This window comes from Vicia villosa, unplaced genomic scaffold (assembly GCF_029867415.1).
Source record: "Vicia villosa cultivar HV-30 ecotype Madison, WI unplaced genomic scaffold, Vvil1.0 ctg.000566F_1_1_3, whole genome shotgun sequence".
NCBI classification, from domain to species: domain Eukaryota; kingdom Viridiplantae; phylum Streptophyta; class Magnoliopsida; order Fabales; family Fabaceae; genus Vicia; species Vicia villosa.
The window spans coordinates 233,190-250,525 of NW_026705259.1; the positions used below are offsets into that span (position 1 = coordinate 233,190).

At 35.6% G+C, this 17,336-nt stretch overlaps 3 protein-coding genes across 4 annotated transcripts; 1 reads left to right on the plus strand and 2 right to left on the minus strand.

The window, feature by feature from the left end:
• Positions 1 to 2,193: 2,193 nt before the first annotated feature.
• On the minus strand, positions 2,194 to 6,368 carry LOC131629424 (uncharacterized). Of its 2 annotated transcripts, XM_058900210.1 has the most exons (5): positions 6,206 to 6,368; positions 6,000 to 6,099; positions 2,943 to 3,335; positions 2,632 to 2,805; positions 2,194 to 2,549 (listed from the first exon to the last, which is right to left on the minus strand). In XM_058900210.1, the coding sequence occupies exons 1-4, from the start codon at positions 6,310 to 6,312 to the stop codon at positions 2,677 to 2,679; spliced, it is 729 nt and encodes a 242-aa protein (XP_058756193.1). In that variant the 5' UTR covers positions 6,313 to 6,368; the 3' UTR covers positions 2,194 to 2,549; positions 2,632 to 2,676. The 2 variants fall into 2 exon arrangements, with proteins under 2 accessions (XP_058756193.1, XP_058756192.1); XM_058900209.1 differs by having other exon boundaries at positions 2,194 to 2,805.
• Positions 6,369 to 10,289: 3,921 nt separating this feature from the next.
• LOC131629427 (uncharacterized) lies at positions 10,290 to 13,255 on the plus strand. The gene is made up of 3 exons (XM_058900212.1): positions 10,290 to 11,081; positions 12,054 to 12,345; positions 12,907 to 13,255. The coding sequence occupies exons 1-3, from the start codon at positions 10,428 to 10,430 to the stop codon at positions 12,975 to 12,977; spliced, it is 1,017 nt and encodes a 338-aa protein (XP_058756195.1). The 5' UTR covers positions 10,290 to 10,427; the 3' UTR covers positions 12,978 to 13,255.
• A 173-nt stretch (positions 13,256 to 13,428) lies between these two features.
• LOC131629425 (pentatricopeptide repeat-containing protein At1g08070, chloroplastic-like) lies at positions 13,429 to 15,899 on the minus strand. The gene has a single exon (XM_058900211.1). It carries the CDS (start codon positions 15,835 to 15,837, stop codon positions 13,870 to 13,872), a length of 1,968 nt encoding a protein of 655 aa, XP_058756194.1. The 5' UTR covers positions 15,838 to 15,899; the 3' UTR covers positions 13,429 to 13,869.
• Between the last annotated feature and the right edge of the window lie 1,437 nt (positions 15,900 to 17,336).

The window sequence follows — 17,336 nt, forward strand, 5'->3', positions numbered from 1 at the left end:
GGTAAGGTTTCACATTGATAGGTTGAGTATTTGGTAATAGAGTAATGTGATGGTCGTGAGGTCGGCAAGGTGGGAGGCTCTTTGGTGGTTGAAAAATTTGTTCATAAGTTTGAAGAAGGTGGTGGAGTTCTGGTTTGGAAGTGAAGTTGGTTTTGGATAAGGAGATTGGGACTTGGATAGGAGAGTTTGAGGATTCTAAGGGTTCCATTATCATGAGGTGGAAAGAGGCAATTGAGTCTGTATGGATGAGATGTTGTAATTGGTGAAAAGAGGTGTGAATAGGCTGGGTTTTAGGATCACCCTGTAGTGTGATGGGTTTTTCGTTGTGTGTAAAGCTGATAGAAGGAATAGAAAAGTCTGCTTGAATGGGTCCCAAGGTTCTAAGCCATGCCATACCTAGGACAACATCAGCTCCCTCAATAGGCAGTAAGTAAAAGGGGAGGGTGAAAAGGTCATTATTAAGGTGCAATGGGAAATTGTGGCAGATTCCCTCACATTGCAAATGGGATCCATTACCCACCATAACATGTGGCTGTCAAGTGAAGATGATGGGCAATACGAGGTTGTAAGATATTATGTGTGCTGCCCGTATCAATCAAAACCATCACGGGCAGTCCCCCAATATGTCCTTGGAATTTCAATGTTTGGGGAGAGAACTGTCCAGTTAATGCTTGAGGAGATAATTGGAAATAAGTGTCCACAAGTTCTGAAGTAGTTTCTGAGTCCAAACAGTCAGCCATAACATTAGGATCTGCTGGTTCTTCCTCCGCTAATAGGATTAAAAATCTGCTAGTGGCACATTTATGTCCAACAACAAATTTTTCATCACAATTAAAACAAAGTCCTTGGGCTCTACGTTCTTGGATTTGGGCTTGGGAAAGTCTTTTGATAGGTAATTTGGGAGGAGGGATAGTCGGTGTTGGTTTGTTAGGAAGGACGGATTGGGAAGGAGTGGGCTGAGTGTTTATGGGAAAGGTCGATTTAGGGGTGTAGGGAGCATAAGGTTTTGAAAATTTGGGCTTTGAGTCTTTGATTTTTGATTCAATAAGTTTGGCAAGCCCAATGGCTTGAGAAATATTGGTAGGGTGGTGAACAGCAATTTCATTCCGAATGTCTTGATTTAATCCAGAAATAAAACAGTTTAATATAGCATCCGGTGGTAAACCAAAGACTTGATTACCTAACTTTTCAAATTGGGTTTGATATTGAGTAACAGACCCCTCTTGTTTCAACTTGAATAGTTCAGCTTGATGATTAGCATAGGTTGAAGGACCAAACCGTAATTCTAATGCCCTCTTGAATGAAAACCAATCCGTTAATAATTGATTTTGGAACATCCATTTAAACCAACCTAAAGCATCACCCTTCATATAAAAGGACATTAATGACATTCTGTTTTCTGGTGGTAAATTATAAAAAGGAAAAACTGATCAGCTTGAAATAACCATTCCAATGGGTTAGACCCATCAAACATAGGTAATTCAAGTTTGGGTGTTCGAAAAGGGGGTAAAAGGGCTATGGTGGGGTGATGTGGGTAAGGATTGGGCTGGGTAAATGGTATATTAATTTGCTGTGTGTGTTGAAAAGGAGATTGGTTAAGGATGTAAGGTGTAAAAGGGGGTGGATCTGGTTGTGGAATTGGGGTCCGCTGCACTGTAGCAGTGGGTTGTATGGGTGTGTTTGGGAGTGGAATAGTGGTTCGTGTGGGTGTATTTGTGGGGGTGAAAATCTGGGTAACGGGTACTGTAGCAGTAGCAGCATATGAAGGGTTTTGTGTCATACCTGAGGATTCTGCTGGTGAAGAGACAGCACCAACTGCAGCAGCAAGCTGTTGTTGCTCTTTTTGTGTGAAAACGCGCTGAATAGCAGCCATGATTGAGTCGAATCGAGCGTCTTCCACATGTCTTTCGTTAGCCATTTGAGTATGAATCTGCCCAAGTTGTTGTTTAGTTTCAGCCAAATCAGAATTTACTTTGTCAAACCTTTCATCCATTTGTTGTTGTGTTTGATTCAAAGCAGTATCTAGATGAAGATGGGATGTTTGAACAGCTTGTTCAATGATTTCTTGAGGAGAGGGCTGGGTAGGTCTAGGGGGAGCCATGAGTGTAAGATGAGAGCACCAATGATAGACTATACTAAGGAATCACTAGATCTAACATGCATAAGAGATAAAAATGATAAAACAACTTTCTTCTTAATTCTGCCTCCAAAGAGAGTTACAATATATAGCTAGGGTAAGGTAGCTAAATGGGCCATGGGCCAATTAATTCAAATAACAAGACAACCCAAATAAAATAAACTATTCCAAAATACTCCTATTTTAAATAAAAATCCTTTAATAAAACTGATTGGGTCTTCTTTCTAATGGGCCTAACATCATTCCTAACACTATGGCTCTGTTGTAAATGCATCAGAGCAGTTCAGTATGCGATGAAAATGTCTTAATCGGTTGAAACCTATTCAACCGAGCCTCAGAAAAGTACATACAATAAAATCCACAAGAACAAAAAGAACTTGTAGTTACATGCCATGCCAGATCATTCAGTTCTCTGCACGCAGTACAGGAGACAATTCTTAAGAATGTCTTAAGAGGAAAACAGCTATAAGAGACCATGGTTGTGAGAATCGGACCCGTGAAGAGACTAGTTCCTTGTTTGAATGTAAGGGACCTGTTATTCAACCATATAAATCGTGCCATGGCTTCTTGATCTCTTTTGATGTCTTTTTTGGATTCCATATCACTTTGTCTTCTGAAAACTGCAGACCTGTACTGCTAGCCAAAATCTCACCTATTTCACAAATTGCCTAGCAGAAATCACAAAATTAGCTATGCAAGAGTTTACGCCCATTTATAGCAGAAGAAAATAGAAATGTAATTATGGGCAATTTTAAGGAAATGTAATTATATCACGTGCTTTAAAAATGGTAAGGAAAATGAATACCTCATGCAGTTTGGTAGATTTATTGTCCGAATATTGACTAGTTTGTCCGATAAGAAAAAAGGTGGGTAACTTCATTACACGAACAAAGTGAAGAAAACAAGCAAAATTTTCATGTTGAATCCGCAATGAAGATGGTGGTTCCTGGGTTTTCTTTTGTAAGGTTTGCATTACGTCTGTAATTTGACCAATCTGTATGCCATAAGTTAAGGGTCTGCTTTCATCTGATTTTAGGGATTTACTGTTCCCTTTAACTTTGGATGATTCCACCAAAAATGGTACCAAAAGTGTAGGATTCGTCGATGGATCATCGCCTTTGAGAATTTTATCAAGGACCTCATTAAGAGCACATGCTAGTACTGGCGGCTCATAATGCTGCATGATCACAACTGACACCTGGATATAAAGAGGTTTTACAAAATCAGATGTATATCTAGCATGAAAATTAAGACACGGGGATAACAAATTTTCAAGGAAATCATTTGAAGCTTAAGTTTAACCATTAATTTCCTTGAAAATCATATAAATTAAAACTGATATGAAAGTGATATCAGTGCCCCAAGAATACTGGGGCAAGTTTTTATTGAAAATTTTGAATGTTATGATTCTCAATAATATCTGTTAGGCGAGACCGGACTCAAAATTAGTAGCAAATGATAAATATCTGCTAATAAGTAATAGCGAACAGTTATAGCTCTCTTTACAGAATCAGATGTATCTCTTGATGGAAAACTAAAAGCAGAGTGACAAGTATCTTCAATCTTAACAAGTATGGTCAGTGGAGGCAGGAGAGGGGGAATTGACAGAAAGTGCTAGGTGATAAAGAGGGGGAGGGGGAGAAGATTCTGAAATTATGGGATGAGCAGAAGAGTGTGGAATAAAAAAGGGGTGCATGTAACCGAATGGGTATCAAGAAAATTTTGAAGGGAACGGGAATTGACTAAGTGGAGAAGTTGTTTGTTCTTCCTCAGGAAAAGGAGATCCATTTCATTTCTATGTTTATCTTTTTAATTTCACCATTTATGAAAGGAGCATTGATCCACTTCATCTTTATTTTCTTCTATAGTTCCAATATGTGTAGTGTAGTGTATTGAGATTACAATATCTGTTAGTATCACTGTTACATCATTAAATTCCAGTTCCTTCTTATTTTATTTTCTGGCTCCTATCAAATTGGAATCAAATCTATGATCTGAGGAGCATCTAGTATAAAAATAATAATTGGATGAGACGATTGGAAGAACCGAGAGTCAGGAGCAATCCAGGAAAATCAATTCCAACATTTGAAGAGGGAGGGAGGCTTATTACTGGCTGATCTTGCATGATCGGTGTTTTTGAGGAAAATAGGAGTACTTGAGGAGATGAAGCTAACTGGGTCCCTATACTGGCTATGAGGGAGAAGCTTTGCTATGGTGGTCTTCATGGAAGCAAGACCTTCCAATGTCAACCTGGAAAACTTTTGAGAAGGCACTGAGCAAGACCATCCAATGAAGGAACAGGAAAAAGCATTGCATACAAGGGTATTTCGTCAGAGGATAGCGACAACCATTGTATGTGTATGTAGGCATCGAAACACATACAATATCAAAAAGGGGAAGAAATGGTATCATCCCGGAGGAGCGGTTTTTGAGTGGATCGGACGACACACGGCTTCCAAAACACCCATTGCAACCACCCGAATGTCAAAAGCTTTCTCGATTGTGTAGAGGGGGCTACGCGGTTTGAATTGCAGTTTCAACATCTTTACAAAAAGAGGGTGTGGCACATATACGGAGAGATGGAGTAACAGGTTGTAAGTAGCAGTTAAGCAGAGTGAAAGAGAGATTGCAAAGGTGGCTGGAAAACAGCTAGACTCGGGAGAGTATAGGCACTCTTGAACTGTGTATCACTGTTACATCATTAAATTCCATTTTCTTTCTATTTTATTTTCTGGTTCCTATCATATTTCTCTAGTTTAAAGTCAAGTAGCAGCTTACAAATGTTTTTAATAAATCCCCCCCCGTTGAAAGAAATGCTGAAGTTCATAGTTGCCTAAGTTGAAGTGTAATTATATGTTAACACAGAAACAACTTTAAGAAAGATTTAAAAATAATGTCCACATGTAAGTGAGTATCAAATAAAACCAGAAGAATCAGTACTGGTAAATAAATCATCTATAAGTGCTAAACTCTTCCTTTAGGAAGGAAAAAAATGGAAGAAAAAGTAAATTTATTCTCAATATCCTCTTCATATGCATAGGTGTTTTGAGTCATTATCTTATCTGACATTAGTATCAAATCATTACAGTCCAGCCACCAAACAATTATCTGACAATCAAAAAGAGCCAACCAACTATATTTTTATTTTAAATCAAACGTCAGAACCGATATTTAAAGGTAAAGTTAATGATCTGTGGTGCATTCAACAGAGAGTTTCTTTCATTCCAAAGGTCTACAACACGTGGTACATACTCCAGACTGAATTTAATGTCAAAGAATATAGAACAAAATCAAAACTATGATTAATGAACCAAAACACAAAGGGACAAGAAATAAACATCAGTTCATTTCTACCAGCTTCAAATAACCAACACCACACCTTACCCCCCCGGAATGGCCTAGCAGCAGCTATTGCGCTAACTAGCGAATTTATCAAAATTCACAACGATGCAGTACCGCTATTTGACAAACACTGGACGCAGCGATTTCTAACACTGTTCAACACTTTTCTTTATGATTAGGTTACATTCTCTTCATGAAGATAACAGAAATCTAAATTGACCCAGACACACATTTCTTCAGAGGTGTTGTTGCAACAGAGCTTTGTGAGCTTTGTACAACGGTATTACAACCGAATATCAAGGTTTGCGTCGTAAACCACAACTACAACCACAATTTCAAACCCTAATCCCCAAAACTGAATGAGATACTACACGTATAGGTCAACTTCATCTAAGCAAAAAATAATATCAATTTTTTTCTGTTCATATGAGTTCCACTTCTTGAAATAATTACTATGACATAACAAAATGATAGAACAATTGCAATAGGTAAAAGTGTAGTTGAAAAAAAAAATGAGAACCTTGTAAACACCGTGATTATCAACATAGTGAAGAACATTCCCTGATGCTTTATGGTCCTTGATTCCATAACCCTCCAAAGAGAGTTCAAACGACTCCTCTCTGAAACCAAATAAAAAAAAAATTTAAGAAAAAAAGAACAACCGATTGATATTGATGTACATGAAAAAATAGAATACGAAAAAGAAAAAGGAGAAAAGTTACTTACAGGCGGGTGAAGGAGGAAGAAGGGTTAGGGTGAAGAGATTCTGAGATAGCAGAGGCGAAACCCTCTGAGTCTCTGAACAGAAACACTGTGACGGGAGCTAATTTCATTTCGGTATCGTGCTACGACCTGTTCGAATAGTTTTTCTCAAAATTAATTTTGAAGGTATAATTATCAAAATAGTAGTAATAATTTACATACAAAGCAAAAAGCAACATATTACCAAAAAAAAAAAAAAAAGCAAAAAGAAAAAAAATGCAATTGGTGTAAATTAAAGAGAGTAAAAAAAAGGATAATGAAAGGAGTTAAGATCATCTCTATTTCTCAAATGCATAAATGTTTTTGAAAAATGTGATATATATTTGTATAATTTAACTTTTATATCATAAAAAATTTAGTAATGGAGCTCTCTATTTTTTATGAGAAATGGAGAGAATCTTAACTCTAATTAAAGAGACTTGTAATTAGAAATGACAATGGACAGAATTTGAGAGTTTTAGTAGGATTCTGTAGTATTTGTTTTCATACTTACAATTTAAAAAAATTTATTGTACTGAAACTTATACCTGAGTGGGCACTAATATTTGTACTTGTACCCTATGAGTACTTAAGTATTCGTACAAATATTTGTTTACCTACATTTCTAATAAAACAATTATCAATAAGGTACTCGTACATTCTAGTGTCTAAGATTTTAGGGGTGGATTGGGTAGCCAATTGCCCTCTTTGTTTTTCAAGTAAGTGTTTTTACCTCTCTCCAGCTTGCTTTTTCTATAGGTGGTGTGTCTCGTGCTTTTGGTGGACTTTTTTGTTGATCGAGGGATTGTTTTTTGCTTTTGTTTTTTGAGGTTTATGTGTTAGTTCTTTTTCTCTTGTTTGTTTTTTGTTTGTTGTTGTTTGTGATTTTAGTACACCTTTGATGCGTTTGTTTGTATCTTGTACTCTTTTCTTTTTTTGTATATATTTTCTGTTGGATTTAGAGAGCAAAAACAACAATAAGTTCAACAGTAATGAAACCACAAAGTAAATTAAGCAAAGTAACTGAGTTGAGTCGTGAATTAGATTCGCTGTCCTTTAGAGTTTTATTCAGGTATTATCCTAAATACTCCCCAGGATTAATAGCACCTTTTGATTGCAGTAACCAGGAACTCAAGAACTAACGAGAATCTCAAATATATATTGTCCAAGAACAAAGAAAGGAAGAGAAGAAGATAATTTTCTAGTATATTATTTCATGAGAAATAAGCCAACTATTTATAGGACAAAATTAGTGAATAACAAGGTAAAGGAAGGAAATAAATGATGGGCGGCAAAGTTTAATAACTTGGGCGCCAACACAGCAAACGATACTGATCTAGTCAAAGTGGATGGTGCAAGTTTTAATAACTTGGGCGGCAGCACAGCAAATCTTACTGATATAGCACTGAACTTCCACTGGTGGTAGTTGTTCTTAAAAAAGTTGCAGTAGTGTTTTGGTCTGACTTTGCACTAACTTCCACTAGTGGAAGTTGTAGTAGTGTTTTGATCTGATTTTGCACTAACTTCTCTCCTTTACCATTAAAAAAAATTCATGTCATTTTAATTATTTAACAATATTCAAAAAAGTTCAAGGATGTTCAGTTAAAACAAACAAACATTCATATTAAAATGCTTACAAGTTTAACAGTGATGTATTTAATAAAATTGATAAGCATACATGTATCTATAAAATTAAAAATATAAAATATATATTGTGCGGTTATAGGACGGGGTGGGTATTAAGGTACTTGTACCTGTGACCCATACCCGCTTATTTTAGTGGATAATTGCATGGGTCAATGCCCATATCTATTTTGAGAGTTTTTACCTTACTTATTGTAGGTAATTTTTATGAGTACCTATTGATGATGGATCAAATTGTCATCCCTAGTTGTAACAACCAAAATATAATAAATGAAGAATTGATTCTTACTAACCTCAAAAATTATGAATTGTAGCTTCCAAGAGAATTGCTTTTAGAAGAGAAAATTTGATTTTGGAGAAAAACCCAAACAAAGAAAGAGCAATTTTCATGTCGAAGTGGACCAGAAATAATTTCAGAGCTTGTAAAAGTCAATCTAAACATGCACTACATCAAATTCCTATTTTGTTTTCAAACAATTTTTTATATTTTTTTAAAGAAAATAAATTAATATGTGATAATTAATTCGCGGCGCGGAATCTGTTAGTTAGATTATTTATACTCCCCTTCAAAGTAATGATGAAGAGGATCAACATAAGTTTCTCAAATTAAAGATGCCTAAATACCATTAAATCAATTGTTAAAGAGGTTGCACTTCAAGAAAAAATATAATCGCAAAAGAATAGTTGTCAAGTGTGCTTAAGAATGCCCATTTTACATGATATTTATCAAGAAGGTAGACAATCACTTATGGCAGTTAGTGAGTCTAATTGATGATCACACTTGTCATATGATTGTTAGAAATAGACAAGCTAAAACCAAATGGCTTGCAAAGAAATTTATCTTAATCCTAAGACATACCCTAAAATGAAACCAACGAGATTGACTGTTAAGGCACTTGAATCTGGTGATTTCTTAAGACATGTTTACTCCTGTCCTTCAGGTCCTAGAACATTCAATTAATGACATACATGTGAGGCTCTTGTTGTGGTGTTACCTTTATCACTAATTTTTGTACCTTTATGATTTGTTCAATTCTTCCCCGATGAGGTCGAGATCGGCTTGCACTAGCTATGATCTATATTCACGAGTATGCAAGATGCTGGGACGGTTTTACTTTTTCCTTGATCGTGCGGAGAAAAAAAGATGTTTGGCGAGGGTGGAGTCATAGAGTTTTTTTTACACGTGTCTATACTTTACAAATAAAATGGACAAGTTGCAGATGATCTACTCTATTGCCTCTGCTCAAGACATCAAACCTGGTCAGCTGGCGGGGCTGTTACACCTTTCCCTACAACTTTTGTACATTCATCTATTATTAAGTCTACTGCAGCTGCCACCGATGTTGATAAAGTTACTACTGCTTATGTCACCCTGTCTGTGGAAGATCATCCATAGCCTTATATTGCTCAGGTGAGGAGAGGCCGCGATCAGGATCAACATTCCCTTTTGAAAGAGGACTCCACTAAACAGACACTATTGTTTTAATAAAAAAAACCATCATTATGTCATTTTATTAGCTGTTTATTTCAGCTTTAAAAAAATATTTTTTTTTCTTTTTATTTTTGAAAATAGATTTTATAAAACCGTTTTTCAAAATATTAAAAGTTTTTTATATTCATTTTGTCTAAATTGAAACACTACTTTTGACATCCCATAACATAAACAAATATTATCGAAGACCAAAACATAGTCAAAATTGCAATTTTTTTAAATAGTGGTATTTCAAAAATGATTTTTATGAAAAACTATTTGAAATAGCTTCAAAATTAAATAATTTTTTGAAATTTTAATATAAAAAAAACTTAATAAAAAGATGAAATAATTAAAATAACATTTTAAGAATAACTATTCAAACCAAATTTTCATTTATAGAAAATTTCTTTATAAATTGTTTTTACACAAAATTATATAACAAGATAAAAATCATTTTTAAAAAAGTCAAAATAAAATGGCCCTATATCACCAATTTCAAAATAGCTTTGTAATTTGTTAGATTAACATTATAAAATTATTTTACACATTTACTATCTTCTATCATCTTTTAAAATGTATTTTTTATATAAATGATAATGAAACAAAAGAAAGTATAAATTGTAAAAAACAAAATATAAAATTGATGAAATGTTGAATTGTTTGATGGTAGTAATGTAAATATGTTAGCTATTAACTTTTATTGATAATACAGATATAGAATTATAGATTACAAGTTACAACTAACTTTAATAAAAATAGATTTCATAGAGATTAAAACAAAATAAAAAGGATCAGAAAATAAAAATTAACATATTCACATCAACTAAAAATTAGCGGTTAAAAGAAAAAAAAATGTTTGAGCGTTATAAAAAAAAAAATAGGGATAAAAAACCTAGTAAAACCAAATATAACTTATATTTCTTCTTTTCGTTCCACTATCCTTTCTTTCATTTTCCTTTCCTTTCAATTTCTCTCTCAAACCAAACACATCTTTACCATTCACAAAGGGTTTAGGGTTTATACACCACCAGAGTAAAACATAACAACAGAAACACAATCAGCACCGAGAGGAGGCAGCATAACACAACAATGGCCGAAAAGAGAAGAATAAGCCTTGTAGCAGGCTCATACGAACGCTTCATCTGGGGTTTCACTCTCAACCCCAACAAACAAACCCTAAACCCTCTCTTCTCCTACCCCTCCCATCTCTCCCTAATCAAATCCGTCGCCGTCTCCGGTTCCGTCGTCGCATCCGGCGGCTCCGACGACACCATCCATCTCTACAATCTCTCCGCCGCTTCCTCCCTCGGTTCCCTCACCCACCACTCCTCCACCGTCACCGCACTCTCCTTCTACTCGCCTCCTCATCTCCCTTTCCCTCGGAACCTCGTCTCCGCTGACGCTGATGGCTCCTTGGCAATCTTCGATGCGGATGGTTTCGTTCATTTGAAGACGCTTCCGGTTCATAAGAAGGCTATCAATGATCTTGCTCTGCATCCGTCCGGGAAGCTTGCGTTGACGGTTTCGAGGGATAATTGTTTTGCCATGGTGAACCTTGTTCGTGGTCGGAGGAGCTTTTGTTGTCGGCTGGATAAAGAGGCGACGATTGTTCGATTTGATGGTTCGGGTGATTCGTTTTTCATGGCTGTTAATGAGATTGTTTCTGTTCATCAAGCGGAGGATGCTCGTTTGTTGCTTGAATTGCAGTGTCCTAAGCGTGTTCTCTGCGCCGCACCTGCTAGGGTTTGTATTTTCCACCGATATACTGCAATTGATATTTCTGTTCAATGTTAAAGTTATATTGTCAATGGTTTAGTTTAATTCATTTTAGAGGTTTCTTAGTGATTTATAATTTAGGTATTAGTATAGTTTAAAAGGGAATAGTGAAAAGAAGCAAGTTTTAGGTGTGAAAAATTAAAAAAAAAAATACATGATTTTGCTGCTGAATGTTGTGTACTGTGTGTTGTTTTGAGGCTTGTTTATATGTAAGGATCTACGTAGCACCGATAGCTCTTGAAAAAAGGCGTGTCCGCGTCCGAAACCGACACTTGTTATTACGTTTATTTGTTTTTTTAATTATTATTGGCGTCGACGTGTCAGTGTCGGAGGCGTGTTTTCGGTGTTTGTGCTTCATAGGTTAGTATATCTATTTGATGAATTTGTTATAACTAAGGTTTTGAATCGCAGCTGCATCACAATCGTTGATTTTACATGTAAAGGTTATTGGTTGAAATCTCAATCTCTGTTTCTAAACTATTTCTGGTAAAATATATAATGTTGGTTAATGAGGCTGATAATGATATTAGCTTGGGTTTTCTACATGTATACAGCTACAGACGAAACATGTTTTTACTATAATCTCTAGTCAGTTTCATTGGTGACTATATGTCGCTCCGAGGTTTTTATGTGCAGTCTTGTGTAGTTATCAATGTTGTCAATCAGGGATCGTAGAAAATAGTAGTTTGTTCAAATTCTGCCATGCTTTAGCGCTATTGTGCCACTATTTGACAACCTTTTTGTACTAAATAGGGTATTTTTTGTTTAATTAAAATCAGGCCATTGGCTTGTAATGTGGAACAATAACAGTTTGTTCGAATTCCACTATGCTAAAGCGCTATAGCTGCTATAATAGTGATAGTTTTAATGTTTAGTTGTTTACTGCTATTTGTTTATTTAATGAATGTTTCAACACCCAAAATTTATTCTATGTTGCAGAATGGACTTCTATATACAGGCGGGGAAGACCGAAATATCACAGCATGGGACATAAAAAGTGGAAAAGCTGCATATTGCATAGAAGAGGCACATGCTGCACGTGTAAAAGGAATTGTTGTGCTCAGTGATGAGGCTACAGGGGATGATGAACCATACCTAATAGCATCTGCATCATCTGATGGTACTATACGCGCATGGGATGTTCGCATGGCTGCCACAGAGAAGCCAAATCCACTAGCCGAGTGTAAGACACAGTCAAGACTGACATGTCTAGCTGGATCGTGTCTGAAGTGTAAGTTGAAAATCTTTGAATATACCCTTCGCTCATATTGCTTGAACTGCTTTTCTGTCTGCATGGTTAGTTTTTAATGTTCCCTACCTGATCAGTCTATGTTATTGTGATAGCTGTTGTATATAACCTTCAGGAGTGCTTTGAAATGTAGCAAATTTTGATTGCAGTGAGACTTAAGTTTTAAAAAACGAGTGGGAGAGATAGAAGGGATGCAAACGGCTTGTCACCTTGATAATAGAGAGGAGGCAGACGTTGAAGCTTTTGAGGAGTATAGTACAAAAATCTTATTAGAGGAAATCTTGTGAATGGTTCAAACCCAAACCCTTGAAAATTTTGAGGAACATTAACTGAAATAAAAGTTAAATATAAATTAGCAAACAAGCCAAGATACTTTATTTTATAAGAAACGAAGCTTTGTGTTGTATTGGAGTTTAGGAACTTTCCTTTCTGATTAGTTTTTACTAGTGTCTTTCTATAACAGGATTTATTAGTGGCTCTGTGCTTTATGCATGTTGGTTCCTTACTGTGATGTTAATTTTGTTTTAATTTTCCTTTCCACAGCCAAACAACCCCAAGCTGGAAAGAATAATGCAAAAGTGGAAGATGAAAATCAAATGGTGACAGATCAATAGTTTTCTTGATGGCATGCTTGGGATAATCGTTTTGCTGCAGTTTTGACCTTTGGAGGCTTCAATTAGCATCACATTGCTTTGAGAAGACTATGGCCATGTACTCATAGTTGATTCTGTTTATTGGTTACAGTTGCAGCACACACAACTGCTCTCTGTGGGCTCGAGTCATGTCATAATGTTACTCAAATCTGCACTTCATGCTAGCAATTCTATGTGATGGTTTCCTATCTATTTATGTACAAGTCTTCTAGAAAGTTGAAACAAAAAAGTTTCATATACTATTAATTTTTCATCTTTAGAATACCTTAGTTTTTATTTATGAAATTTGTCCATTTAATGTGGAAGTCATGCTGTTATTTTGAGTTCTTTCAGTTTTGTTATATGTAACCGAATGATTTCAGAATTATATACAAAATTATGTGCATCTTAATCTTTTCATCCGCCCCATATTTATTAATCAAATGGTTGAAGGTTACATTTTCATATGTATATTTTTTATAGTAAGATACGCAATAACTGATATTGGGTTTATTTATTCAACTCGAATTGATTGTAGTTTTATGGTAATACTTGGTTTGCAGTGAGATAATGGAATTAGACACTAGTATAAATCTAGATTGAGAGTGAGAAAAGATCTCATCATTGGGACAATCTGAAAAATTACAAGAATGAAATTGAATGAATATTGCACTCAATACAGCAGTATATGCATACCTAACTAATAGTAACTTTAAATAATTAATTAGCTCCTAAAAAGGATTAAACTTAAGCTACTATAACTGTTCGTAAAAATGGTATAGAAACACATCAGAATATCACAAACATTACAGTGTATGGTAAGTTTGGCTTATCAATTATCAGCCAAATATTAAAGTTGTGACTGTAATGTAATTCACATTGCCCCCAAAATGAGTTCAAGATCATCATCCTCCATGCCTGCTTCAAACTCCAAAACTTTCAATACTGAATATATATCTTCTGCTCTTGGATGAGATTGATCCGCAACGCGAAACTCATGCACTTGTCCATTCAACTCTACCCAGCTACACCCTGGTATTTTCTTTAGTCCTTTATCTCTAAGAAAACTCCTCATTTTAGCAACTTTCTCCCATTTTCCTGCTGCAGCATATATATTCGATAGCAGCACGTAGTTTCCAGCATTTTTCGGTTCCATATTTATGAGTTTCTCAGCAGCAAGTTCTGCGAAATCGCTTTCTGAATCGTGCATCTTACATGCACTTAGCAAGGGTCCGTAAACCTTTGCATCTGAATTTAATCGACTATTTTCTATTATTTCGCTTGCTTCATCGATTTTTCCTGCACGTCCTAATAAATCAACCATACAAGCGTTGTGTTCCTTACTAGGTTGGTGACCGTAAATTTCCACCATCTCCTTGAAAATCTCCTTGCCCTTTTCCACAAGGCCCGAATTAACACAAGCCGTCAGAATCCCGAGAAACGATACTTGATCTGGTTTAACATTTGATAGTTTCATCTGGTCGTATAATTGAAAACATTGAAACCACTCTCCATGGTTAGAATATGCAGTGATCATAGAGTTCCATGCAATTGTATCTTTATGTCTGTTTTTCTCTTCATCGAAAAGCTTTCTAGCCATCTCTATGCAACCACATTTGGCATAGCTGCTAAGAAGCGACGTCTTAAGCGATTTGAGCGAATCCAGATTGGTTTTCAACGAGTAACCATGTAAGTATCTTACATAATGCAATGCCCCTATCTTCGCAAAAGCAGGCAAAATGTTGATTACTATCACAAAGTCAACTTTAGTACCACACAATTTCATTTCTACGAACAGAGAAAGCACCTCGAAACACCGACCATGCATTGCATACCCTTTGATCATGGCACTCCACGAAACCACTGTCTTGTTGACTATCAAACCGAATATCTTCTGCGCCGAATTTATGTCGTCACACATTGAATACATGTCAATAAGAGAATTATGAACAGAAACCTGATAATCCGAACCATTTCTCATCACTTGAGCATGCATTTGCTTCCCCCACTCGTTGAACTTTAACCTTGTGATCGAAGAAATTGCTGGAATTGCTGTGAACAAGTCAGGTCTAATCCCCGATCTAACCATACAATACACAAGTTCTAATGATTCCTTAGAGTAACCTTTCCCAGAATACGCCGAAATCATAATGTTCCAAACTACAACATCCTTCTCAGGCATTTTCTCAAACACCATTCTTGCATCTTCTAAATCACCCAACTTAACATACATCGACAACAACGCGGTATTCACCGTTAAATCCTTACACAAATCACTCACAACAACCAAAGAATGAAGAACTTTCCCCATCTTCAACGAATTCAATTCAACACTAACCCTTAACAAGTTAATCACAGTAACTGAATCGGGTTGCACATTCCCTTTTCTCATCCTACAAAAAATTCGAAAACTTTCCACAAATTTCCCACTTTCATAAGCCTCATAAATCAAACCATTCCAACATTTCAAAACAGAAAAACAAGAATCCTCATCTGGGCACATTGATTTCTCAACCATTTCTTTATACAAAAAAAGAGTCTTTTCGTATTCACCAAACCTAAACAAGCTTCCAAGGTAAGCATTATAGAGAAGTGAATCTGGGTTTTCGGTGTAGTGGAAGAGTTTGTGAGAGAAATGAAGGAGTCCGAAGCTGGAATAAGAATCAATGAGTTTGGAGGAAAGGGAAGAGTTTTGGTGGAGACCGTGGAGGAAGAATCTGGCATGGATTTGTTGAAGGTGTTGTGGTTTGGTGCAGAGGTTTAGTATAGAAGAGGTTGTGGTGAAGAATCTTGTTTGAAAAGGTGTGATGTTGGGGATTTTGGTGATGTTAAAGTAGAACATGTCTACAATCTAACCAACATACAACAAACATGTTATGTTGATCACAACTCACTCATAGCAAACAAAGAGAATTCAAATATAATCTAAAAAGCAAGGTTGGGTGAGAATATATATCATGCCAAATTTTGAATTATTTGACACCATAATATATTTTATTAAAAATTTTTCTTACTCAATTTTATTTAAACTTATATTAAAATAAATAATTTTTTTATATCAAAAGCTCGATAAGATAACGCAGACTTTAACTTTGAGTTGTTAGGGTTTGGGGATGGAAATCCTCTATTAGGGTTTGTGGTTGAAAAATATGGAATCTTGCAAAATAAACAAGATCTTTTGGAGTGATGTTCTAAAAAAGTTAAAGGTTGTGATCAAAATTTCAAGAAAGGTTCGAACATGCATTTGGTGTATGAGGATGCAGTTGCAATGGAGAAAAATGATCAAGAAGTTTTTGCATTTAAAAAGTCCTATAAGGATTTAATGAAGGGAAATTCTAATGGAGACGAGCATAATATTGGTAAGATGATTGTTATTTTGACTGATGAAAAAATAGAGAATCACTCAAGGTATGATGAGGAAAAGTGTCTACTTGTAGAAGAAAGAAATATGAATCAATATGATTGTCCAACTTTCATTCACACTTTCGGGCAAAGAAGAGAAAAGAATTATCAAACCATGGAAATCAAGAGTTATTGTTAAACTTCTTAGTAGGTAGATTGGATACAAGACCTTAGAAACTCATTTGAAACATATGTGGAGAGGAATGACATTATCAATAATATAGATCGGAGTAAAGACTATTTTTTGTAACTTTTTCCGATAAATATGATCAATATCAAGTTTTAATGGCTGGCCTTTGATTAATATATGATCACTATCTTACTATTAGAGAACAAAGCCCTAATTTTCACCCGGATAGTGATCAAATTGAAAAGGTGGCTGTTGGGTGAGATTTTCAAGGTTGCCAATTGAATATTATGATGTAAAAGTTCTTACATTCAATGGTAGCAGAATTAGTAGAACAATGAAGGTGGACAAGAACATTCTTCTTCAAGAATCAAGCAAGACCGTGTGTGGAGGTTGATTTATCAAAAGGGCTAATTGTTATGTTCACAATTAGAGATAGAGTCTATAAAGTGGAATACAAAGGGTTACATTTGTTATGTCTCAACTTTGGGAACTTTTGTCAATATATAAAAGGATTTGGGGAGAAACTAACTCAGGTAGCTAAGGATGGGGATGGTGTCCAAGATGTTGAGAATCAAGTGTGAGTTGTGTTGAGAAACAAGTGTAAGTTTTAAGTCCCATATTGCTTAGAAAAATGATGGTTGAGCATTTTATAAGTGAAAGGAATTATACACCTATCACCTTAAGATTTTTTGGTAAATATGTGGTGCCTCTTTCACTTATTTGTCGCTCTTAACCTAATGTGAATGATCCCCGTGATGACCCAACATAAAAGGGAGAAAGGTGTGAGCTATTGGATCGAACTCTAGTAT